The 26,245-nt window shown below is 46.2% G+C and overlaps 1 protein-coding gene across 4 annotated transcripts; it reads left to right on the top strand.

Moving 5' to 3' along the window:
* The first annotated feature begins 512 nt into the window (after window positions 1–512).
* MAFB (MAF bZIP transcription factor B) lies at window positions 513–20,167 on the top strand. Of its 4 annotated transcripts, XM_081916505.1 has the most exons (3): window positions 513–2,288; window positions 15,959–16,020; window positions 18,902–20,167. In XM_081916505.1, exons 1-2 carry the CDS (start codon window positions 1,318–1,320, stop codon window positions 15,969–15,971), a joined length of 984 nt encoding a protein of 327 aa, XP_081772631.1. In that variant the 5' UTR covers window positions 513–1,317; the 3' UTR covers window positions 15,972–16,020; window positions 18,902–20,167. The 4 variants fall into 4 exon arrangements, with proteins under 4 accessions (XP_081772631.1, XP_081772629.1, XP_081772630.1 ...); XM_081916503.1 differs by lacking the exon at window positions 15,959–16,020; XM_081916504.1 differs by lacking the exons at window positions 15,959–16,020; window positions 18,902–20,167 and adding an exon at window positions 2,510–4,803.
* The last annotated feature ends 6,078 nt before the right edge of the window (window positions 20,168–26,245 follow it).

Genomic DNA, 26,245 nt, shown 5'->3' on the forward strand with positions numbered 1-26,245 from the left:
AACTTTCTTGTGCAATAAACCCCATCTCCTTCCCAGGCACCATAAACACAGGGGGGGGGGGGAGTAACAGCCCTTTATTGGCACTTTCTCTTATTCCCCCTCCCCCGCGAAGCAATTCTTTTTTGCTCCCTTTCCTATAATGGGGACGGTGTGTGTGTGTGTGTGTGTGACGGGCTGGTGGGGGATTTAATTAAGGATAATTAATAAAGGTGTGGGCGGGGGAGGGTGACTCGCAAAGCCATAGACAGGCGCGGGAAGAAGAACCTGGTGGCGAGATGAAAACATGAAACGCCCCCCCCCCCTCCCCAACAAGCCCGGCCGGGAGCTGGGCTGCGCGAGCTGCTTCTCCAGCTGCGAGTCAGCTGACTGGCTGCGAGCTGTCAGCCGGGCTTGGGAGCGCGGGCCCCGCCCCCCGGCTACCCCAGGAACTCCGCGCCCGGGCCGCGGTTGGTCGGCGCGCCCCCGCCGGCCCCGCCCCTCGCGCATATAAGTAGAGAAGAGCCAAGGCGCGCCGAATCACAGCTGTTCAATCGGCGCTGGAGGCAGCGGCCGCGAGCCGAGCGCAGCTTGCCGAGGAGTGGGCTGCGCGCGTGTGAGAGAGAGAGTGAGAGAGAGAGGGTGCTGTTCTTTTTTTCCCTTTCCCCTCCTCCTCTTCCTCCTCCTCCTGCTGCTGCACTCTCTCCTTCCCGGCCTCCCTCCCATTTCCCAGCGCGATCGCAACTCTGCACACAAAAAGCAGCAACTGCAACCAGCCGCTCTTCTCTGCTGAGCAGCAAAGCGAGCGAAAAGTTGCTCCAGGTCGCGAAGGGAAGCCGGACTTACAAACCAGAGACTGAATCTGAATCCTTGCAGATCGCTCGTTCCCCCGTCTCTCCCTGCGAGGGGAAGCAGCGCGCGCACGTACGAACAGCTCCGAAGGATTTTCCTCCCCCCTGCATTCTTCCTTTTCAAAAAAAAAAATCTGCTCTTTTTTTGCCAGCGGGTTTCTGGCAAGCAGGAGAAACTGACAGCTCTCTCTCTCCTTGCATTGCATCGCCGGCACCGTTAGGGCGAAGGAGAACGAAGAGCCGCGGCCCCTCGAGGGAGAGAGAGTGTGAGTGTGTCTCTCTCTGGCTCTGGCTGTCTCCGGGACTTGGCTTGGCTGCGGCGAAGCGGCGGAGAAAGTTTCTTCCGGGCTGGCTGGCAGCGCGGAGGGTTGGAGCGTGGAGTGAGCCGACGAGGCGGTGAGATCCGTCCTCCTCCTCGTCGTCGCCGTCGTGGTCCCCTCTCCTCTCTCCGGCGGGAGAGGAGGCTCTTCCCCCCGCGGAGCCCAGCGCGATGGCTGGCGAGCTGAGCATCGGCCCCGAGCTGCCCACCAGCCCCCTGGCCATGGAGTACGTCAATGACTTCGACCTGATGAAATTCGACGTGAAGAAGGAGCCCCTGGGCCGAGCCGACCGCTCGGGCCGCCACTGCACGCGCCTGCAGCCCGCCGGCTCGGTGTCGTCCACCCCGATCAGCACCCCCTGCAGCTCGGTGCCGTCGTCGCCTAGCTTCAGCCCCACCGAACAGAAGACGCACCTGGAGGACCTCTACTGGATGGCCAACAGCTACCAGCAGATGAACCCCGAGACGCTCAACCTCACTCCGGAGGACGCGGTGGAAGCCCTCATCGGGTCCCACCAGGTGCCCCAGCAGCTCCAGGGCTTCGAGAGCTTCCGGGCCGCTGCCGCTCACCACCACCACCATCACCACCAGCATCACCATCACCAGTACACCGGGGTCCCCCACGAAGACCTGTCGGGCAACGGGCACCCTCACCATCACCACCACCACCACCCTCACCATCACCAGGCGTCGCCCACCCCTTCCAACGCCTCCAGCTCCTCCCAGCAGCTCCAGAACACTCACCAGCCTCACCCATCGTCCTCGTCTTCGTCCTCCTCGTCCTCCAGCAGCGTGGAAGACCGGTTCTCCGACGACCAGCTGGTGTCCATGTCCGTGAGGGAGCTCAACCGGCACCTGAGGGGCTTCACCAAGGACGAGGTGATCCGCCTCAAGCAGAAGAGGAGGACCTTGAAGAACAGAGGCTATGCCCAGTCTTGCAGGTACAAGCGGGTCCAGCAGAAGCATCACCTGGAGAACGAGAAGACCCAGCTCATCCAACAGGTGGAACAGCTCAAGCAAGAGGTCAACCGGCTGGCCAGAGAAAGAGACGCCTACAAGCTCAAGTGCGAGAAACTGGCCAGCAATGGCTTCCGAGAGGCCGGATCCACCAGTGACAACCCGTCTTCTCCCGAGTTCTTCATGTGAGTCCTTAAAAAAACAAAAAACCCCACCAGCCAACCGAGATATGTTTCTCCCCCTACCCACCCCCACCTGCTCCCCAGTTGTCGTCCCCCCTCTCCCATCCTCTGACATCTCCATCCATCCTACCCTCTTGAGCTGAGAGTCAGAAGAGCAACCGAGGGGCCTGGGAAGGGGGTGACGCGTTGGCCTGTGTAATCCGTGACTCTGCTAATCTTTGCAGATCCTTGTCTTCCTCTAGATGAGCTGCGAAGATCCAAGCGGGAGGGGAAGGGTCGCAACTTTTTCATCTTAATTGGCCAGAGAGAGACAGAGATGTGTAGAAGAAAGAGAGAGAAAGAGACAGACAGAGAGAGAGATGGGGCGGAGGGGGTGGGATGGGGAGAGAAAAGTAGGTGGGGAGGAGGAGAAAAGGACTGTTTTAAACAAACACACACACAAAATAATGTTTTATACGAATCGGTTGCTTGCTTGTAGAACTTTAACCTGGACTTTGCAAAGCAAAACGATGGGCACTGGACAAGCCATCTAGAATTACCTGCTTTGGAGTGGTTGTTGTTTTATAAACGGAAGGAAGAAAACAAGAGAGAAGGGAGGAAATACCCAATTTACCTGGAAAAAGAGGAGAGGACAATATATGCAGACTCCTCATATATTGCCTGCCTATGAGAAAGTGACAGAATTCAGATGGGACGTTGCCATGCGAGAGAGAAGGGAGGGAGAGGAAAGAAAATGAAAACTCCTCGGTTTTATTGCCTGCTTGATCATATAGGGGATAAAAATACGGAAAAAATCTGCATTAAAAATATTAATCCTGCATGCTGGACATGTATGGTAACTTCTATTTTGTACCATTTTTCTTGTTTAAACTTTTCGCATGTTGTTGATCATCGATCATATCTTCTTTTTCTGTTCCTGTTCGTTTTTTTTCTCCTTTTCTTTTCAATGAGTGAGGAAATGTCACGAGTATATATATAAAGCCCTCTTTTTTAACTGCTCATGCAACTGTTTCTCTATATTTCTTTTAAAAATAAATAAATCTGGGCTCATTCCACCAGGAACTTCTCCTGGGCATGTCCCTTTGGAATGAACAGGGCTGCTCTTGGTGGATTGGGCCCCCTGTTAGCTTGTAAATATATATCAGCCATATCAACCGGCGCAGGGGGCAAATCACAATAACATTTCAGCAGGCTGGCTTTTGATGGTTTTGGTCGTTCTTTAGGGAAATAATAAATTTACACACACACACACGAGAGAAAAGAGAAATTCTGGGCATTTTGCATTCAGAAAGCAACTTTGTATATTTGGTGCACTTTGAAAAGCTGTAACTTTAAAAAAATGTTTTTAGTTTTCATTTTGGTTTTTGTTGGCGCAGAGAAAATGACAAACCTAACCTCCACCCCAATGATCTTAAATATACTCTAGAAGTTAACTCTTCCGAAATCATCGGAGTTGACCTCCCGATCTGTGCGGTTAGAAAGGGCCAAGTTCCCCCTGAATTAAATTGGACTTTTACTTCCAAGTATGTGTCGTGGTGTGTCCTTCAGAGAGCGAAAAGGAAAACAAGTAGCCCAGGCAGAATATTATTAATGTGTGACAACGCTTGGATCCCGTCCTGGGTCTTCACCGCAGTCCCCAGTAATCTTCCGTTTGGGCTACCTGAATTTATCAGACACTCAGGAAAAGTAAGAGATTTTACAACTTGGCGATTACTTCTCCCCGCCCTCGCAAGCCCCTAGCAACAATTGGCCGCTTCACTTCTTAACGCTGAGAGATGCGAGTCAGTTTCAGTGGCTGCGTCCCGCGCAACTCACGTGCTCGCGCTCTGATTGGAGTTAAGTTAATCAGTGTAAGAGTAGGAATACATTCTGAATGCATAAAAAAACCACACCTCTTTTATTATTTTTTTTAAAAAATATTGTTTTGGAGGCAGACACTTCGCTTTTTCAAGTATATTCCTTTTTGCAATGTTTAACCTGCTTCTTCATGCAGCCAGTGAGAGTTTAGCCAAATTTCTTCGCAAATGCTAATACTGTAGTTAATAATCTGGAGTCTTATGGGTGTGTTTATTACTTTTTTTCTTCTTCTGGTGTTTTTTTTTTCCTCCTGCAGGTCAGTAAAAGGATTTTATGTTGCACTGACAAAAATACCAAAATGAAAACCTTTATTTTTTAGTTTTCTTTTAGGGTTTGCTGGCACTGCTGGCCGGATGCATTTTAAGTTTGTATTAGTTTATAAATTAACAGTAATACCAAGAATCGTGAAAAATGAAGAGCATGGTGCTTGCCGTTTTAAATATTGTGGATATTAATAGTCATGCATCAGAAAAAAAATACCCCTCTGAGCTTTTGGGGTTTTTACGGATTCAACTGTGTTGAAGTCGCAACATTGCAGCAGCAGAGAGAGAAAAAATATTGTTTTTATTTCATGTAAACGTTCTGAAGGGATCAATTTAAAATCCTGCTTATGATATGAAAAATATTAAAAAAAACACCTCTTGGTCTTATTGTAGTTTTATTCAGACTGGTTTCTGGTTTTTGTTTGTTTATTAAATTGTTTCATATTTTTGCTTACTAATATCATTGAAATGGCATTTTCTTTGGAGGGGGTACTTCTTTCACTACTTGGGGGTTGAATTCTCTCACTACTTGGGGGAAGAAGACATTTGTGACTGTTATTATTATTTGGGTCCAGATTCACCAAATCAGGGGACTGCTAGAACTCTGTGCTTCCAGCCCGATCCATTATCAAAATTCTTCTTTAAAAAAACCCTAACAACAATAACATCCTGCAGTCTGAGAAAAGATGTATTTTCTCGGAAGTAAGTTTTAACGTGTTAAAAGGGGATCTCTTCCACATAAATGCCCTAAGATGGTAGCCTTAGTCCCAGACACTTAATTTCAGAGGCAGCATATATATATCACTGTGCTTTAACCTGCATATGATAGATCAAGTTGAGGTCAAATGATGATTTCAGCAATATCGTTGCACCAAGTTGTGCTTTGGTCTTCATAATATTCTAGTTTGTCTGGAACTGAAATTCTCATTTCTTATTCTAAAAGCATTTAACTTGGAAGCGAGCATCTTTGATTTTAATGAGAGCTTCCATGGAAAAAGTGTTTTGGATCAGGATAGAACATGGAAGTTTTCTGGCTTGCTTTAGTCCAACCTTTCAGCGTCCTTAAATGAAGGGGCCACAGCATTAAGGGGGGGGGGGGGAGAAAGATGCCAAGACCACGTCCTTCTGTAAAATGGACAGGCCTCGATGGAACTTTGGCCTGAGCTCAGCCGTACATTACCCTGGTCTCGAACCACCCAGGGATCATGAACTTTTCACTCTCTGCAAAGATCTGTTTGCCTGTGCTGTTTCCATGCGGCTGAAAATAGTTGCTTTTTTTCAATTAGACTGAAATCCTTCGGTCTGTCTTACTGCCCCTACACACACACACTTTACCCACGTCCAATGACACAAAACGTCGAAAGGGTTAAACGCCAACACACACACACACACACACACACACACACACCCAGTTTCACACCTAAGAGAGGCTGAAGCGAGTCTGAACTGAAATGCTCGGGCCTGACAGCGAGGCAGCTCCGAGGGGTGGCGAAGGAAAGGCTTGCAAGCTTCATCACATCAGGCTTGCGGGGGGGGGGTGTCTCTCAGGTGTGGGAAAGGGACCTGCGGCGATCGTGCTGAAACACAGGCCCAAGAGCTTAACAAAACGTACGGGATGGGCCTTGTGTATCTGTGTGTATATACAGAGCGCCATTCCGGTTCCCCGGGGAGGAATTGGGGGGGGGGGGGAGAGAGAACCTCTTTGTTGTTATTATTATTTATTATTATTTATTCAACAACCCGCACGCCGCCTCCCTCCCTCCCAGGCAAAACCATTCGTGAAACAGAAAGCGCCTAGCGGAGCAACGCTGACCCAGAAGGCCCCGGGGGCTACCCCTTGGAAGCACCCCGCCCCCCCCGGATTTGAACCGTCCTTCTCTGCGTCCTCATTGCCCCACAAGCCAAAGTCAGAGTTGTGACATTTCTGATCTAGCCAGCTTCACCTGCCACCCACAGACCCGTCCCTCGGTTCCCAAGAGGTGATCTTCGCCTCCGCCACTCGCCACCGCAGCTGATTCATGCTTTCACTCCTCCTCTGTTAATTCACTAAGTTTAGGCTGATGGTGGAGGTGACTAGAAGAAAAGCCAGCGGCAGCGGTCGATGTCCCCTCCTTCCTGATACAAACAGCTGAGTCGCTCCACGCTCAGAATCAGCGCAAGAGTGTAAACTTTTTTAAAAAACAAAAACCCAGCCATACAGAATTTAATTTGAACCGATTTAGGTACGCTCGAGGTGAGCCGAACCTTCCACCTTACTTCCATGGAAAGTGTAGGAAGAAAGGGAGGTACATTTACGCGGAGGTAAGCTCTGTGGGTTTCTGGGGAACACGATAAAAAAAGAAAAACCAGTCTGTAACTCAGAAGCGAAGCCTCGCTGAGTTGAGCCGGGCCTGGTTTCCTGGTACGCGCCGTCGGGCCTGCAAGCCTCAGCAGGCTGATAGGGAGTCAGTTTCCTTGACCAGCGTGAGACAGAGAACCAGGAAACTTGAAATACACTTCCAAGAGAACGTATGTAGGATCCGGATGGCAAAAGCTTTCGGGTCTATGCCTTCTGCTCTCAAAAGACGGGCAAGTTGCGCAGGTAGGGAACTCTCTCTCTGTGTGCTTTGGTTTTTAAACAACTTTCCACTCCTTTTCAGAACTCAAAGTGGGAATGACCTATTTCTGTTATTTCTCCCGAAACTGTCGTCTTGGAAGGAAGGCCGAGATGGGGGGGGAAGGATCATTATAATAAGGCGTGCGTGAGAGAAGGGGGTCGGGGATCAGTTAAACCTGTGAGGAGGAGACTCCCACACCGACCGCACTTGCAAGCGGAAGACAAATGCGAAGCTTTGCCCGAGGGTCGATCATCCCCACCAGGCAGCGAGGGTTGTCAGTATTCGTAAGAAAAATTCCAACCCCGCACTGGCTGCTAGAGAAGGCGAAGAAGAGCCGCTGCCAGCCCGAAGGAGCAGCATGGAGGAGGGGGCTAGCGAGGGCTTCATTTTTCTCCCCCTCCCCACTTGCCAAGGGAGGCACGCTCGGCCTGTCGGAAGGCCTGAGCGGAATATTGTTCGTGGGAACTGCCATCGCATATTAATGTTCTCTCATGCATGCACGGAATAAATCACTGCAGCTAATTGAGCAACAATTTTTCCCCCTCCAGGAAAACAGGCCTCAGAGAAGTACAAGGAGGTTCCTTTTGAGGCGCCCGGATTCCCATCAAATAACTGTGTCAGTGGGAAGGTTCAAGGGCAGAGGTCCGCTGCTGTAGGAAGTGTCCTGGCAGCAGCACTCGGCGCTCTTAATAAATGTTAATTTAGCGGACTTTTAAAATTTGATAAAAATCAAAGTTTCAACCTCCTCTAGTTAGGCTTGTGGGATTAAAAAATGAGTGGTGCCGAGGGGGTAGGACTTTCGAGCAGAAGTCAAGGGTCCCGCTCTGGAGAACGAGCAGGAGGACCTCCTAACGTAGCGCGAAGTCATAGACATTATTATACCATCTAAGAAGGAAGGCTGGTGCAAGGACGTTAAAGTCAGAGTGTTTGAATTGCCTAACCGTAGGAGGGCTAGGAACATGGGCAGCCGCATTATATGCCAAGCCAGATCTCTGGTCCATCTACATCAGGTTTATCCTGGGATTACCTGGGATCTCTGGCATGCAAAGTGCGTGGCACTAAGGCACAGGCCTGCTAAGATCGCTTTGTTTTTGGTGCTGTTCCCCTCTTTCTTTCTTTCTTTCTTTCTTTCTTTCTTTCTTTCTTTCTTTCTTTCTTTCTTTCTTTCTTTCTTTCTTGAGGGGCACTCAGTTTTGGGCCTATGGCAGTGGGCGCAAGTTGTCTACTTGCTGACAAACGGAACCGGGAGAAAGCAGGCACATCTTGCAGAGATGCAGTTACAGTATAACTGCGACCTCTGCAAATGGGACAGAGGGCGAGTTTCTCAGCCTACAAAACCTTGAGGTTCCAATGCTATCAGGCTATCGTTGATGTACGCAAAACAGCGACTCTCTCTCTCGCTCGCTCTCTCACCCCCCCCCTTTATGTAGAGGAGGCTAAACGTGCACGCACGCGCACACATACCCCGACTGCAACCCTATGCACCATTGCTCGGAAATAAGGCTTACTTCGGAGTAAGCATGCATAGAATTGAAGCGAGGCACACATTCTCTAGGGGGCTGTTTCAATACAGACGCCCCAACAAGGCTGTTTTGAGATCAAAGGGGAAGTGAAACTTCATGCTGAAAAGGACGGAGGAGGATTCCCCCCCCCAGCTGCTTTACAAATTTCACAAGCTTTGTTGCTATAAAATCACATACAAACACACCATGAACATTTGTGGAAATTGGGGAAGTGACCCTTAAAAAGGAATTTAAACATTCACATTTTATGGAGACGACCTGGTAGCTTTAGCAGGAAAGAAGGAAACCCAGCGCCCCGAATGTGAAATGCTTGTGTCTGTTTGTGGCTAGAAAGTGCACCAGAAGTAATTGCAGAGAGATGGGGGGGGGTGATGGGGAAGAGAGCTCACTAGTAGAATGGATGTCTGATTACAGGGGCCGGATGCAATAGATAAGATGCAGCCCCTAACCTGAGTATGTTTAACTCAGAAGTAAGCCCTACCTTATCTAATGGAGCTGACGCGCTATTAAGCAAGTTCACTGAATTCAACCGGGCTTGCTTCTCTGAGTAGGCATGGTGAGGTTTCCGCTGGATGTATATATGCCAAATGGCAGCCTAAGGTTTCTAGAGGCGCAGCTATGGCATGGGAAGAGACATACAGACTCAAATAGACAGACTGTAGCTCACACAAGATAGGCAGACGCCGCTGTGTACAGACAGACATGCTCACAACTCGGAATACAGACACGATTAGGGTGGGAAAGATATAGTTGAATAAAACTAGGGTGGTTTGAAAGCGGCGGGGAGGTGTTATCCAATCTGAGGTTTCTCTCTTCCCCCCACCCCACCCGATTTTCCTTGTGTGTGATTTTCCTCTGCACAGAAGAGAAGCAGATGAATCCACTAGCAGAGCAAAACTGCAGGCCGCCTCTTCTCGTCCCCTATAGAAAAATATAATCACAGATTTCCTGCATCGGGAGAAGTTCGGCCTTTTCTCTCGTTGCCTGGCCTGGAGTCTCTAGCTGGGTTGTCCACCGTCTTTTCACTCAGCCATTTCGCCTTCTCCACAATTTTTTCTCGCTCTCCCTTTCTCTTTCTCTTTCTCAGACTGGCCTAAGGGCATTCCGGTATACAGTATTTTCTTTCAGTATGTCTCGATAGGTTCTCAGTTCAGAAGAACAGTTGACACAAGCATCAGCTGGAAAGAGGAAAGCGCAATTCTCTCTCTCTCTCTCTCTCTCTGTGTGTGTGTGTGTGTGTGTGTGTGTGTGTGTGAGAGAGAGAGAGAGAGAGAGAGAGAGAGAGAGAGAGAGAGAGAGAGAGAGAATGTATGCACACCCACCCACACAAGGGTTGCCCTTGGGCCCAGTGCTTGCTTTTATATTATTAAAAACCAAACAACTACGATACGTTCCGGATTAAGCTCAAGCTTTCAACACCCACTGCTGAAACTCCACGCATGTGATGGAAGCTAGAAATGGTAACTGAGGACTATGGGGAAGGAGCTTTTTGCACAAGCTCGGGAACGCAAGGCGGGAATACGCAATCTGAACATAAGCCTCGGGGACGATTCCCATTAGCTTGTTAGCCTCTCACACAAAAACCCCGCCAATATTGCCAAGCAGCTTGCTTCCACCTTAGACGGGCTGCTGATCTCGATGAACTCTCGGTCCGAGGCATCAGATCTCTCCTTGCGGACTTCTTAGCCCCCTGTTCCCTGCGCAGCTTGACCCACGCGCGCGTTCATTTCCTCTTGGCTATTGATTGACAACAAAAATAGGAAGTGTTGTGCAGAGAGGAAGAAAGTGGAGTAGACAGGGAAGCGTTGGCCAGGGAAAGTAAGATGCAAGGGGCGCCATGCGGTAGGGGGTGGGAGGGAAGAGAAGGGCTCAGTCACCCCCTCCTTTGTTTCAGATCACGCCTAGTGGTGATATCTCAAGAGCACTTGCTCCCCGGTTATTCTTATGCGGCAAACTAAAGTAACCCAAGGGAAGATCAAGGAACTTTGCTATGAATTTTGTTTCTCTCTTTGTTTCTCTCTTCCGCCCCTTGCAACCTGAAAGGGGACCTCTGAGAGGAGATCTACGAGTCCCGCCAGAATCTTTATTTTGAAGAACTGATGTAGGAACACAGGATGTCAGACCACTGGTCTCTACCCTGACCGGCAGCAGCTCTCCAGGGTTTCAGACAGGGGCGGGGCCTTCTCAGAGTCTTATCTGGAGATGCCGGGGATTGAACCTGGTATCTTCTGCATGCAAAGCAGATGCTCTACCAATGAGCCACGGCCGTTCCCTTTAGCCCTTTCCCGAGATCCAGGAAGGCAACGTCACCAGTCCACAGAACGCGGAATAGAATGTCCCAAACATTCTGTAGGAGACGCATTGTATAATGGTCTGGAATTATGATTCAGGACCCATAAATTAAAGGGGGATAAGGCCTCAGCTAAGCTCTTACTCCTATATGCAGTGTCAGACCTGCTCCAACGCTGCAATTGAACAATAACACATACGAAGAGCGAGCCTTGGCCCATGTGCAGAGTTCCGCCACTAACCGTAAGCCAAGCCTTTCTGGGGATTAATAGTAAGGATCACGTTTCGGCGAGCAGCGTATGTAACTTCCAGGCAGGCTTCATTCTACGACACACACACACACACACCTTCTCCGTGTAGAGATTAAATGCTGCCGCCCTATTTAAATAAATAAATGCAAGCCATATTTTGCTGTTTTTATAGAAGCCTTCTTTGCGCAGAGAAAAGAGCAATCATGGTTATTACTGTTCTCCTTTTATATATCAGAAACTGGGGCCAAAGAAAGCAAATTTTCCTCTGGTCCGAGGTGTGAGGAGCAATGAGTGGTGCAAAGGCTTGTGTTGTATTAGCCTATTGCATCTACAAAGGCATTGACTATGCAGTGGAAGACAAGCCTAGTAAACGTGTTTGTTTACTAGGAAGTACGGTATGTCCTGCTGTTTTCAATGGAGCCAGCTCCCAAGCAAGGGTGCACAGGATGGCGGTCTTACAGCCCCAATCCTTTTACTCAGAAGTAAGTCCTACTCATTTTAAGCGTTTATCCTTATTTCCCAGGGCTGCTAGCCTCTGCGCGCTTTTCTTAGGAGGACATCAGCGGTTACTATCTTTGAGTAAGAGCACATATGACCGGGCTACGTAACTGGGAATCTGGATCAGCGCCCCACGTCTTTCACGTCGCCTTTGGAGACGAAATATAGCCAAACTATTCCACATTAGGAACTAAGCCCTGTAGATCTCAGTGGAGTGTTACTCTTGAGTAAGCATGCATGTGGCTCAGGCTGCACACAGGAAGCATTACAGGACCCGATCCCGGAGTCAGTGCAACCTTCCCCCGAGGTGGGGTTGGGGTATATAGTTCCTGGCAGAAATACAGCCAAGCTCATACTGATGCCCCACCTCTTTCTTAAGGCGCTTGATTTCACTACCGTTTTGCAACGAACACGTGTCTTCCACTGACTCGAGTTCGAATCCCACCAACAGTTGTCACTTAGTTCCATTCATTTGTATCATGGTCCGAGATTCCTCCCCTCACCCTAGCAAAGCTTGATTGTCCCTAATCCAATTTGCCTGTGAGCTTTTCTTTTTCTTTTAAGATATTGTCATTGCAGTGAGAGCTGCATGCTTAAAAAAAAGTACAGGAGGTTTGAAGGCCGTTCAGGATTTGCAGCCTCTTCCAAATGTGGCGTCTAATTCTGATCCTCCTGCATTCTCGAGGTGTGGTTGTAGCCGCCGCTGCCGAGACCCCTTCAGTGCAAATCAGATTATTTTGTTTGATCTTCCAGTTTTGCTGGAGCTATTGCTAACCGCTGTAGAGAGATTTGCATTGCTCCGGGTTTGCTCTCCCTGCAGGGCTGAGAAGGGAACGACTAACAAGGTTTTGCCCCAGAATTAAACAAGACGAGCAGGAAACGCAACGGGGGATCGCGATGGAAGGGAGGGTGTAGCAGATGATGTTTGCGCCTGGGACTATAGAGGATCCCACTGGAATCATTTAAGACAGGCCTGGCTCAAAGTCAGATCACTTTTGGAATTGGGGCTTAGCAAATATATATACACAGAGAGAGACTTGTGAATGAGCTCCACTGGACTGAGTGTGACTTAAGTCCAAGCAAGCCAGAATTGGATCGGGGCGCAATTTTATGCGCTCCTCCTTGGAAGTAACCTCTATTGAACCCAGTGGGGCTGCCTTCTACATATGCACAAAAACCTGCTTTATGGCTGCAATCGTTTTGTACACTTACAGTCTGCATAATATTTATTTGATACGCAAGGAAATCTCACATAGAATGATTGGAAGGGACCATGAGGGTCATCTAATTTAACTCCCTGCAATGCTGGAATTTTTTTCTCCCAACGTGGAGCTCGAACCCACGACCCTGAAATTAAGAGTCTCATGCTTTTACCGACTGAACTATCGTGTTGCAGTTAATGGGACTTAGTCCCTGAGAAGTGTGTGCAAGATCGCAGCCTTACTTGGCAGTAACCGCATTAAATTCAGTGGGACTTCCGAGCAAACGGGCTTTAGATGTGCACGAATGGGTTTGCGTGTGTGCAAATAAACTTAGTCCAACATGACTGATACTCAGAGTGGATCCACTGAAATCAAAGGACTTGACGTTAGTCATAGCCAGAGCAGACCTATTGCAACCATTGATTTCAAAGGGTCTACTCTGAGCAAGACTCAGTCGGATCTCACCCCCGATTTTCGGTGTGCGTGTGTGTTCACCATAAAAACTCCGCAGGAAAACCTCTCCCCCCCCCCCCAGAGATGCCCGTCTGATCAACTTTTGCAATCCAGTAGATCGGCCACGACTGGACCTAATGGTCCCTTTATCTTTACCTTAGATCATGCACAGTGCTGGTTAGCCTTGAAGGAGCCAGGTTGGCAACATTATTAGGATGAGCTGGGGATTGCGAGATAACCGCTCCCAGCTGTGTTTTAGGTTTTAATGTGATTTTTTAAAAAACATTTTTTAAAAAATATTTTAACTTGGCGAAACGCCCGCATGTCGCTCGAGCAAGCTGGTTCCGCGGGTTGATTGACAGCGCAAGGTCACCGAGCTCTTCTGGGCGATGGGTGTCAAGTTTCAAGAGCAGACAGATAAAGCTGCCGGAAAGCTCTTTTCTGCCCCCCCCCGCCCTTTCCCTGCTTCTTCTCGCCTTGTTCTTTTTGGCATGGCGGAAGAACCCTCTTCAGACCCAGAAAGCAAGGACAACGGGCACTCTGCCCTACTTGCGCAGTTTGTGCGCAGACATTGCTTTTTTCCTGCTTAGCTGCGACGCTGCGAAAAGAAGGCTTTGGTCGGGTTGACCAAATCCAGCCGAGCTGTAAAGCTCAGGAATTTTGTCTCCCACCTTTTAGAACCAGGGGCTTGCAAAGTTTCTGCTGCTTTCAAACAACAGTGGTAAATGTTTCAAACACAGCAGGTAAGGTTTAAAAAGTTCAGGTCCATTTTGTATATTTAAGGGACGGATTTACACCCTCCCTTAAATATATTAAGGGTTCAAGCCTATGTAGATGTCTGCTCAAAACCATGTCTGACTACATTCAGTAAGGGAGCACATTCAGATAAGGGGGTTTATAATTGCAGCCCATCTCCAATAAATGAAAGAAGAAACTTAACCTTTATTATTATTTTTACTACATTTCCTCCTCTCTCTCCCCTTTATGGTTAAGGGTAGGCTTAGGCTGTGTGTGTGTGTAAGTGTCACTGAACTCAGTGCAACTTACTACTAAGTAGGTAAGCATGCAGTGGGATGCAGCAGAAACGCCCCTCCCCCTTCCGGAGGGGACAGAAAGGGCAAGACATATGGACAAATAGTGTCTGGGGGGGGGAATATTAATGACAGGAGTTCATTATAACAGGGGAGGGTAAATTGGGGGAGAGCTTCTTGTTGGGGGTGTGTGGTTGCCCCCTGGCCTCCCTGCATGGTCCATGCATGCATAAGTTTGCACTGCACAATTTTTGCTTTCCCTTTGACTATATGCCTCCATGAATTAGTCTCTCCCCCCCCCCACTCCATTCCAATATGTTCTGTAAGGTGGACTTCTAGAATGCAACACTGGCTGGCTGTTTTATATAAGGCAGAGGGAAGGCTTCTGTGCTTGCTTTTCTCGCCGTTTAGAACAGCACCTTAAATAAATGATACGCTTCTTGGACCAAGGCAGGAGCAAACCTTCTGCACAGCTGTGCTCTTGGAACGGAGGAACCTTTTTCTATGCTGCATGCTTTCCTCTGCACAGTGGCAATTCAGAAGTGTTAAAGGAATAGCAGAAGGATATACAGCGAACCCATCCTTGACAATGATTCCCTGATGTTTCTGCTTCGCATGGCCATAATTAGAATAAGTGTATTGCAATTACAGAAGAGGAACTCATATGTAAGGCAAAAGGTACTGACACAGACTCTCCTCTCCTTTCTCTCCTCGCTTTGCTCAAGCAGTTAGGAGCAGCTTTTAGCGAGAAAGATCTGCCCTTTGAATGTATTTTATTCCCCCTTTTAAAGTTTCATTACTTCTCTCAAGCTCTCCCCCCCATGCAAAATGCGATGTTTCCACGCTCTGTACATGTGCTCCCTTAAAAGATTTGTTTAGCTAAGGAAACCGCTGCTAAGCGGCGAGAAAGGAATTAAATGTATAGAATGATAAGCTGCTGCTAAGACGTATAAGAACACTTAAATTAATAATAAGGACTTGTTCTGAGGCAAAATTCAATTTTGCTTCCTATTATGCAATCTTTGCATGTAAAGTTGCTTTAATGCAAAATAGCAGCTCATCAAAAATTCTGTTTTATTGGTATCAAAAATTTATGATATCCTGAGGCATGAGGGGCCAGGGCGCAAGGCAGGCAAGCCATGTCCTTTTAGCAAGTTTAGTGCTTTCTGAAAAGCAATGTATTTCAAACTTGGGGAAAAATTATTCCTGAGATGAAGGTATGGTGGTGGGGAAGTTTCGGTTGTGGTAAGGCTGCTTGCACGAGAAAGCCACTGAATACTAGCAGTCAGTAAGCCAAATATATTCTTTCGGCAGAGTTCAGAGATGTCGCAGGCAGCTGCTATTATTGGTTGGAGAAGGAAGAAGGGGGTCTTCTGAAGTGTTACTGGGAAATCTTCAGTTTCCCAGCCTATATCAACAATTGTATATGCTCTCTGACCCATTTATCAGTAAATATGAATGTCTGCAGAAATGTATGAATGCAAGGGGCCAGACCTAGACTTGCTCATGCTTAGAATGGGCCCACTAAAAATCAACGCGACTTCTTAGTCATAACTAATTTGTCCTATTCATTTAAATGGGTCTACCTGAAGCACAATTAAGTCTGGTTCCAACCCAAGCTGTCCAAAAATGTGTCTGATTTTTATTTATTTATCTTTATAAAAAAAAGCATCACGTACTTTTCTGTGCTATCTTTATTTCTCTCTTAGTACCATGCTGTAAAGCACTGTGCAAGAAAACCTCACAACACACTCTCAACAGCCTCATGAGGGTAGGTAATCAATATAAGAATCTAATCGTTTTGCTGGTAGATTTAAGCTGATAGTGGCTCCTTCTGGCTGCAGGGGAATCCATGGAAAAAGTGAGCCTGGAAGCCTGGTTTTCCATGTAGTGGAGCAAAATGAGTTGGAGCAAGGCCTGCAATGTTCTCCAAAACAGTAGGCTAGTTTCTACACCCACCCAACCACCCCTCACTGTTCTCCAGACAAAAGGCGTTATCAGAGTCCAAGGACACATTCCTGCCAGGCGAAAACAGTCAAGGACTGTAGCTTGGTGCGAGATGTTGTGGCTAAGGATGGTTGTGCATGTGATGTGGGGAGAGTCTTGAAGGCCAGGATCCTCAACTCTGTTCTAATGTGAGAGATGCTGATTCAGAAATCTGTCTAGAAGCCAAGCTTTCTGATCAATGCTCTCCCACCAGATGTCAAAGAGAACAACAACTACCAGACTTTTAGAAGACATTTGAAGGCAGCCCTGTTTAGGGAAGCTTTTAATGTATGACAGACTGCTGTATTTTAATATTTTGTTGGAAGCCGCCCAGAGTGATGGGCAGGGTATAAATACAAAATAATAATAATAATAATAATAATAATAATAATAATAATAATAATAATAACAGTGATACCTCAGGTTAAGTACTTAATTCGTTCCAGAGGTCCGTACTTAACCTGAAACTGTTCTTAACCTGAAGCACCACTTTAGCTAATGGGGCCTCCTGCTGCTGCCGTGCCACCGGAGCACGATTTCTGTTCTCATCCTGAAGCAAAGTTCTTAACCTGAAGCACTATTTCTGGGTTAGCGGAGTCTGTAACCTGAAGAGTATGTAACCTGAAGCGTATGTAACCCAGGGTACCACTGTATTATTATTATTATTATTATTATTATTATTATTATTATTATTATTATTATTATCTAAGAGGCACATGGAAGGGCTGGTTGTCAACACCCTGTGGTAAGGAAACACAGTCTGTGTATGCCCAGAGATAGTTCCATCTTTATTGCTTCTTCCAGTGAGCCATGGGGATTGGAAACAATATCTGATGCCCAGCTCAGAAAGGTGCCTTCCATTCTGCACTGCACTCGCCGTAATAGCAGAATTAGTGCCCACGGACTGGTGGAAATGGAGCTGAGTTTGGGCTGCTGAGAAACAAGAGGAAGGCATCCTGATGTTTACAGATTTGTTTTTTTAATCAAACCCTGCCACAAATAAAACAGAAAGAGACATCCCATTCATCCTAAGAGCCAAATGAGCATTGAGCATTCTCAGTGGACACAGGCACCAATGAATGCCAGCTAGATAAGAAAAAGTGAAGGTAAGGTGGGGTGGGGAAAATGAAAGGGCAGCTGGGCTGCTGGAACTCCCAACAGCTTTGTGTCCCGGAGGGTAGCATGGCTGGCTGGCTGGCATGAACAGGAGTGCTCTATTTAGTGGAGGGTGTTACACGGCAACATTTTGTTCTACTTTTAGCACTGGCTGTAATGAAAGACTTATTTCTGTTGCTCTTTTTGTCTGACAGTTCTATGTAAAGACCCCTTTAACGGCAGACTTACAAACACCACACATTTCTACTGGGCACCTGCTGCCCAGTCAGCTGATCTGGATATCAGTGGTGCTGATCCGTGGTTTGGAGTGCTTGCATCCAGTTATGGGTACAGGGACCCCTTAATTCATAGAATCATAGAATCATAGAGTTGGAAGAGACCACAAGGGCCATCGAGTCCAACCCCCTGCCAAGCAGGAAACACCATTAGAGCACTCCTGACATATGGTTGTCAAGCCTCTGCTTAAAGACCTCCAAAGAAGGAGACTCCACCACACTCCTTGGCAGCAAATTCCACTGTCGAACAGCTCTTACTGTAAGGAAGTTCTTCCTAATGTTTAGGTGGAATCTTCTTTCTTGTAGTTTGGATCCATTGCTCCGTGTCCGCTTCTCTGGAGCAGCAGAAAACAACCTTTCTCCCTCCTCTATGTGACATCCTTTTATATATTTGAACATGGCTATCATATCACCCCTTAACCTCCTCTTCTCCAGGCTAAACATGCCCAGCTCCCTTAGCCATTCCTCATAAGGCATCGTTTCCAGGCCTTTGACCATTTTGGTTGTCCTCCTCTGGACACGTTCCAGTTTGTCAGTGTCCTTCTTGAACTGTGGTGCCCAGAACTGGACACAGTACTCCAGGTGAGGTCTGACCAGAGCAGAATACAGTGGCACTATTACTTCCCTTGATCTAGATGCTATACTCCTATTGATGCAGCCCAGAATTGCATTGGCTTTTTTAGCTGCCGCATCACACTGTTGGCTCATGTCAAGTTTGTGGTCAACCAAGACTCCTAGATCCTTTTCACATGTACTGCTCTCAAGCCAGGTGTCACCCATCTTGTATTTGTGCCTCTCATTTTTTTTGCCCAAGTGCAATAAATTGACCCGGGTGTTTTGTTTGCTGGGAGTGCTCCTAGGCAGAACCTCATGCATACAGGTAGACAGGTTGCTTGGGGATTTTGCGGCACATCAACAGTTAAATTGTATTCTGCCACATGCAGATAGAAGTAGAAATTTCAGAGTTCAGAAACTCCTAAGTGATTCACACATGGTCTGGGAAATCAGCTTTCTATGCATTGTTGCTATGACTATATTATAATATATACATACATAACAAAGGCTATAATAAATATATAAAAATTATTCTGGAGATACAAGTCTAAGCAAGGACACACTAAGCAGAATCAAGCCTTCACGATGTTTCTTTCTAACCTACTGACTGTCTTATTTCCTTCTTTATCATTCAGAGCTCAGTTTAAAAATTGCTTTATACATTGTCTTGTCCGCACAACAACCCTCATGAGAAAGGTTACTATTGTTCTTATTTTGCAGATGGGGAAACTTGCTGAAGGCCATCCAGTGAAACCATTGCTGCATTGGGGAGAGTGTTTTGGATGAACTTGGCCCATGGGAATGCACTAATTTCCTCTTTACAGCATGTGGCTATTAGGACTCTATTAGTGCCCTGCACATCATGGTGACCAAGGACTAGGAGAAGAAGCTAAATGGATCGCAAACCTACTTGAAGAGCACGATGAAAAATGGCTGAATCATCAGCCGTGTCTTCCTCACTTTGGATCCTTCTGCCATTTTGGGGTTTCTCCATTCGCCCCCCTCAAAGTACAATGTTATTTTCAAGGGCAAGTCCATTTCAGACTCTGGATGGGGGTACCTTTTGTAAATTTCTCCCATGTTTAAAAAAAACACAATAATCAAATATTTGCCTCCCTTCTCCCCACCAAAAAAGTGCATCAGGGACAAAGATTGTAGACCAGCCTGCTGCTGGCAGTGCTAGTTTTATATGTCCAGAGGTTTCTTTCATTTTTTAAAAAAAAGAATACAAGGGAACATTGTTTATAACTGTGATTCCCCCATTTGTATTTGAAGTGGTATACTCCATTCTACCACCTCATTACACCACCATCTCATTCGGCTACATGGGCAGACCAGGCCTTAGGCAAGTTACTTTCTCTCAGACTCAGTGGCTCCCCTCAATTCTGTAATATGGGGATAATGCTTGGTTGTTAGGCAGGATTGCTGAGCTGATGAATGTGTAGTGCTTTGAACTCTCTAAGCACTATATAAATGCTATTATTAGCACAAAACACAAAGACACAATGTGCCGTTCCGTCCACTCCAAAATATACCTGATTCACAATGTCTAATAAAGGTGAATCACAGGTAAGAATTGTGCGTCATTTATAAAATGAAAAGAGCCAGAGTTGAAGCCTGTCTTAAAGCCAGATTGTATGACGGGAATCAACTCTATTGTTAGAAAGCTTAATGATCGTAATGGTGAATGGAAGACACTTTGTACGTGTTTCAGTGTGCTCTTATCTTGATTATTTATGAATGTCTATGATGCAGGTATATGTCCTGACATTGAAAACAGGTTCTGAAACTAAGCCTGGTGAGTCTTAACTAAAATAAACCCAGAATAAGAGTTAAATTTGCACTCAGAAGAAGGCTGTGTAGTAATGTCACCCAGTTCCATAATTTATGAAGCAATTTGGATCACACTTAAACATAGCAGACTTATCATCTTGTCTCTGGAATAGAATTTAAAGACATTGTTTATAATAAATCATTGCAACTCTACATCTTTTGTCTCTTCTTTAATCTGTATCCAGTTGTACTTTACTGTAAATACATCATAATTACCGGTGTCTGGTGTTTATGTATGCAACAGCTGATAGGTGACACTCTTTTGTTTAATCGTCTGCACAGTAAGCAAAGGGGTCTCTGCTGCAAGTAAAAAAATCAAATCAAATCAAAGATAAATGTGGTACTTGGAGGGTTAAACAAGGTCTCAGAATCTGAGTAAATATTTATATGAAGTGCTCAAAGAAGGGAAAGGAGGGGCAAAAAGCCCCTCTCAATATAACTAAATATAAATTACAGAGCTTTATATTAGCTGTCAAATTATTCTAGCTCTTGTATTCAAGTACTTATTCCACTGGTAATGCTACATGCGACATGCAGGTTTATGCCTTGTTGCAAGGCTTGGCAAGTAATTAAACTAAATTGTTTGGAGGTTTGCACAGATTTATCCAGTCCGTGGAAGAGACAAGCAACCTGTTAACTTGACGGTTACTACAAGGGCATCATTCTCCATCACCACTTAAAGGCAGGAATGAAAGCAAGCAAGAAAATGGTTCGTCTGTACCGAACTGCGCATATAACTTCAGATCCTTCATCAATGGCCTATTTGGGACAGAGACTGTTTCCTTTGGTTTGAGAAGAAGGAACAAGATATACTTGTGGAAATTGTTAATATTGCTGAAACAAATTTGACACTCTCTGAATGCAGGTGTCAAATTTTCATTCAATGAGTGGGACCTACCAAAAAAAGAGAGAAAGTGAAGTGCTATTGTTCAGGATTCCAGCTCTAAGAAGAGCTTGCTGGATCAGGCCAATGGGCCATCAAGCAGGTCCATTCCTAAATTTTATCAACAAAACAGCTATGTGAAGTAGATTAAGCTGTGGGAGAGTCATAAGTCCACAGTCACTGAGCAAGCAAAATAACTCAACAGAGGGCTGAAGAACCAGGCTCCGTACAAAAATAATCTATGGTTTCCCAATGACAGATTTTTTTCTTCATGTGGGAAAGTTCCAGAACCCATAATTCCCAGAAGCATGGCACAATGGCTGGGCAGACTCCAGGCTTGAGAGATCTACGTTGGATGGCTTGTTGTAAGATCTAGGTACAAAATAATGTCTGGGGTTGGGGAGGCTCAGCTTAAGAATTTGTTTTCAGAACCAGAACTGATCTCATTGTCTTCTCAACTCCAGTGTGGTGTAGTGGTTAAGAGCGGTAGTCACGTAATCTGGGGAACCGGGTTCGCGTCTCCGCTCCTCCACATGCAGCTGCTGGGTTACCTTGGGCTAGTCACACTTCTTTGAAGTCTCTCAGCCCCACTCACCTCACAGAGTGTTTGTTGTGGGGGAGAAGGGAATGGAGATTGTTAGCCGCTTTGAGACTCCTTAGGGTAGTGATAAAGCGGGATATCAAATCCAAACTCTTCTTCTTGTTCTCCCCAAACAGGATCAGAACTTTTATAGAATCATATAATTGTAGAGTTGGAAGACACACCAAGGGTTGAACCCCCTGCAATCACGGCTAGAGAATCCCAGTCAGATGGCCATCCAACCTCTGAACCTCCAATGAAAGAGATTCTGCCACTTTTGGAGGGAGTCCATTCCACTCTTACTGCCAGAGTCCGCCACTTTTGGAGGGAGTCCATGAACGGCTCTTACTGCCAGAAAGTTCTTCCTGATGTTTAGTTGGAATCTCCTTTCTTGTAACTTGAAGCCATTGGTTCAAGTCCTACCCTCCGGAGCAGCAGAAAACAAGCTAGCTCCATCTTCCATGTGTTGGCTGTTTGAAGATGGCTATGATATCACGAGCCAAGCTGAGGTAATTGTTTGATCAGGGAGTGTGTGTGTGTGTGTGTGTGTGTGTGTGACTAATTGCCCCAACTCCTCTGTCTGCTTACCTCCCACTTTCTTGCTCTGGCTACTCACTCAGCTACCACTGGCTACCCACTCAGCAAGGCTTTCAGTCTCCCCCTCCTCCCTGCCTTGCTCAGTGAAAGGCCTCAATGTCCCAGCAAAGTGGCTAGGCCAAGTTCTCTGCTGCCATGGTTCACCTTCACAAGTAGAAATGCTGTTGAATCATAGTAAAAAGCAACCTTTTTTAAAAAACAAAAAACCCCCTAAGTTTACTTTTAACTAAGTATGCCTGGAAAAACTTTCCCCTGATCAATTTTGAGATGCGGTAAAATTGTTTTAAAAACCCCAACAAAAGCCCTATTCAGAAGGAAGTTGGCAGCTCTATGTAGTCAACTCTAAGTTGTTCTGTGAACCGCTTGAGACCTCTGGGTACAGGGCAGTATATAAATTCAATAAACAACAACAAACAACAACAACAACAACAACAACAACAACAACTATAATCGTCCCTAAACTGAGCCCAGAGCATAATGTGAAGACAATCTTTTAGTCTTCACTTTTGAACAAATACACACACTTACACACATACACAAACATACATATATAAATTTTGGACAAACGTATCTATTTCCTGCGATACTACGATTTTTCTCACTTATCTCAGAAGCTGTGTTATACTGTGTCAGACCACTGGCCAATCTACCTCAGTATTGTATACCTCAGGGGTAGGCAATCTAAGGCCCGGGGGCCTTCTCAATCCAGCCCATGGATGGTCTGGGAATCCGCATATTTTTATATGAGTAAAATGCGTCCTTTTATTTAAAATGCACCTCTGGATTATTTGTGGGGCATAGGAATTTGTTCAGTATTTTTTTTTCAAAATATAGTCTGGCCCACCACATGGTCTGAGGGACGGTGGACCAGCCCATGGCTGAAAAAGGTTGCTGACTCCTGGTATACACTGACTGGAGGCAGTTCTCCAGGCCAGCTCTACCTAGAGATGCCAGGGCTTGAGCCAGAGACCTTTTTGCATGCTGAGCAGTGGCTCTGCCACCGAGTTTGATACAGCTTCATTCACCTAGTCCAGATGCCAAATTAACAGGGAGTTGTGCAATGCCCAGCCAGGCTTTCAAAATCATCCGGGAGGCACTGATCTGTCAAGGACTGAAGACAGACGATCCAACCAACAGGATGGGGTTAATTAAATTGCAACCACTATCTGCCTCTGCTTTGCCCCACCCATGCTGTACATACTGCATGGCAGAGCGGAAAGAGCCTTTTAGCCAAAAAAATCTTTAGCCCCCGAGGAAAGGGTGTGTTTGTTTCTCTTCTGAACTAACAACTCAACAGCTTCATTTCAGGAGCAGCCTGGATTTTGTTGAGCTACCGTGGTTAATGGAATGGCTGTACCCTTTGCAAATAAAGAGATGCTTAGTGTTGGGATGGCTTGATGAAGATGATGCTTCTCTGTTAATTAACTGCTGGGCCTGTTGAATTAATGGGATTCCTTGTAGTCTCAGCTGATGTCTTTAATTGCTTTATTTCCCCTCCCTTGCTCTGGTACTGCAAGGTTTTGTTTCTTCCATATTGTATTTGCTTTTCCCTCTGAGTTCCTCAGGCCGGAATTTCTTATGTTCTCTTACAGTGCTTAGTTGCCCTCTGTGTGAACAGTTAAAATAGCAAAGAGTTCACTTCCCCTTGTTTGCTAACTTTTTCACAGGCCAAGGCCTTCTTTCTCTCCCAAAGGGCATGCCTGCTAGGGGAAGCCAATTTTAAGTATACATTGCGGAGCAGGGGTGGGGAAGTTCAGGCTCAGAGGGGGGCAGCGGCAGCGGCAGATATGCGGCCCTCCAGTCCTCTACATCTGGCCCTTCAGACTCTCTGCTGGTTACATTTCTGCATCAGCTATACCCTCTCTTTCCCCAGACCACTTTACTTTGTATCACCCTTGAGTGTTGTTGCCTGTCTGGAATGTGTCCCTAAAACAACAACAACAACAACAAAACAATTGTATGTAACTGTGATTATAAACATCGAGGATGGGGGAGTGGGAAGTCATTAGCATTCTAGAATAAGGATTATAACTGTTGAGTGATACAATGTAACTTTGAATCTTGAAATAAAAGAATCTTGAAAAAGAAAAAAAGAAAAAAGGAAAAGGAAAAGGAAACCTGAAGAAATCATAACCCCCTTTCATCCTCTCCATCCTGCAGACATACAGAGATTAAAGCAATAAGAAATGAAATCACTTGATTCTGGCAAGAACTTGTTGATCTGAAGACATAGCTTCTTCTTCTTTTTTAAAAAAATTATATTTATTAAATTTTCCATTTTAACAGTCCAATCAAATCACATTAAATATTCCAAATTATACAAATACATATAATATAGTCCGAATATTCTGCCAAATTATAAATTTTTATTGTGACTTCCCATGCTTCAAGTTCGGTGGGCCTCTTATCATCTTATATCTCTACAGCCTTGAATTTCTAGGCAGCACCAGCATCTCCCATATATGGGGTAAGGCGATCTTGCAGGTAAAATGGTCCCAAGTTGTCTGTTTACATCTCGCAGCTCCCAGTTTCTGCAAAGCCTGAAGCTGATTGGCTGTGATCCCTTGAAAACCACATTGGAGTCAAAGCTTGCTCCTCCCCTGCCGTGATTCAAAACTGAAGGGCAGCAGTGACATTGCAAAAGGGTAGACAACAGCTTTAAAAATACCATGCCAGCCTGTATGGGGAGTTAATGGGCGTAGGAAAGTCCTGGTAACCATTCTGAAATCTAAAACTTCTGTAATAGATTGCATTTGGTTCAGCAGGAGCTTCACCACTCTTATATATCTCCCCACATTCAATTTAAAGTGGCAATTCCCTTTTATCAGCCCCTTTCTCACTTGGTAGCTGTGTAGATTAAATCTAAAATAGAAAAATGCTATGGAATAGATCTGTGGATGTTCAGGGATGGAGGACAACTTAATGAAGCAGCAATTGAAATACCATAAGTATCCAATACCTTTAATTTATACAAATATTATCTTCTACAACTTTCATAACACGATGCAGTGGAATTTCAAGGGCGCAAGTATAGAGAGATTCTGCTTTCCAATATTATTTCATCCAGGTTAATGTTGAGGTTTGAATCCAGACCAATTCAAACCTGAAAGGCTACACAGAACTGTGCTCTAATTGTTGGAATGGGCTAGCACACATGAAAATCACACTTGTACTGTGTATCACTCAGAAGGAGATGGTCAAATTCTGGATTTTACCACTTCAGACTGTAGGTGAGGGGTATATTTTTGTTTTCCCACAAAAAAGCTTTGATTCCAGAATAAGTGAAGGAGTCTAGGTTAATCTTCCCCAACCTGGTGGCCTCCAGATGTTTTGGAATACAATTTTCATCTTCCATGATCATTGGCCATGTTGGCTGGGGCTCATGGAAGTTGTAGTCTGTATGGGAAATCCAACCGGAAGACCAACTGTATATCAAGGAGGTAGTGATTCTAACAAGGGTACCCTTCCTGCCTCTGTTCCTTCCCCCTCTGGCAGCTGTTAAGTTTTTGAAGGTGTGAGAACCTTCTCTGATGTCCTAATCAGTTGTGGGGAGGTGAAGCCCCCAACATAGCTGCCTTAATCAGTCTAGGAGGTTAGTGCTGGGAACCCTCTTTAATACTGGAAATTGTTATTGGAAAGGGAGGCATTGGGAGGAGGTGGCTACCTATAATATCAGATAATTTGTGATTTAGAAGCTTGCGCATGGACTGGTCGGCCACAGGGCTGTACAATCTACACTAAGGCTACCTGGGGGAGTCACTTCACCACTTCTTGAGAGCTTCCAAGTGGCAAATAGGAGTGTGTCAGGGTTTCAGGGAGAGAAGAGCAGATGAGGGAGGAGACAGAGAGCGAGGGGGAAGAATCCCAGAGAGACGAGGAGGATGACAATGAGCAAAGATCGTCCATGAGTCTGTCCAGTGAGTCAGAGGACTCCCAAAAGGGAGCCCCCCTGGTCAGACCAAGGGGAGCCCAAGGGGGAAGCAGTCAGGAGCAGGGGAGCGAAGGGAGAGCCCCCAGTGGGAGTTGGAGATTGGGGCCGGTTTCTCCGCCGGAACGGAGTGAAGGGGGTGGAGTTACCAGTGTGTCAGAGGGAGCAGAGCAGGAAGCAGACGGGGGAAGGAGATCGGGGCAAGACGTTCTGCCGGAAGGGGCGGAGAGTAGCACCGGGAGC

Source organism: Podarcis melisellensis (assembly GCF_964234715.1).
Source record: "Podarcis melisellensis genome assembly, chromosome: 6".
NCBI classification, from domain to species: Eukaryota; Metazoa; Chordata; class Lepidosauria; order Squamata; family Lacertidae; genus Podarcis; species Podarcis melisellensis.

Coding starts and splice junctions, on each gene's coding strand:
- MAFB (XM_081916506.1), top strand. CDS start 1,318: ATGGCTGGCGAGCTGAGCATCGGCCCCGAGCTGCCCACCAGCCCCCTG. Junction 2,289..2,763: donor TCTTCTCCCGAGTTCTTCAT/GTGAGTCCTTAA, acceptor GCTTGCTTGTAG/AACTTTAACCTGGACTTTGC.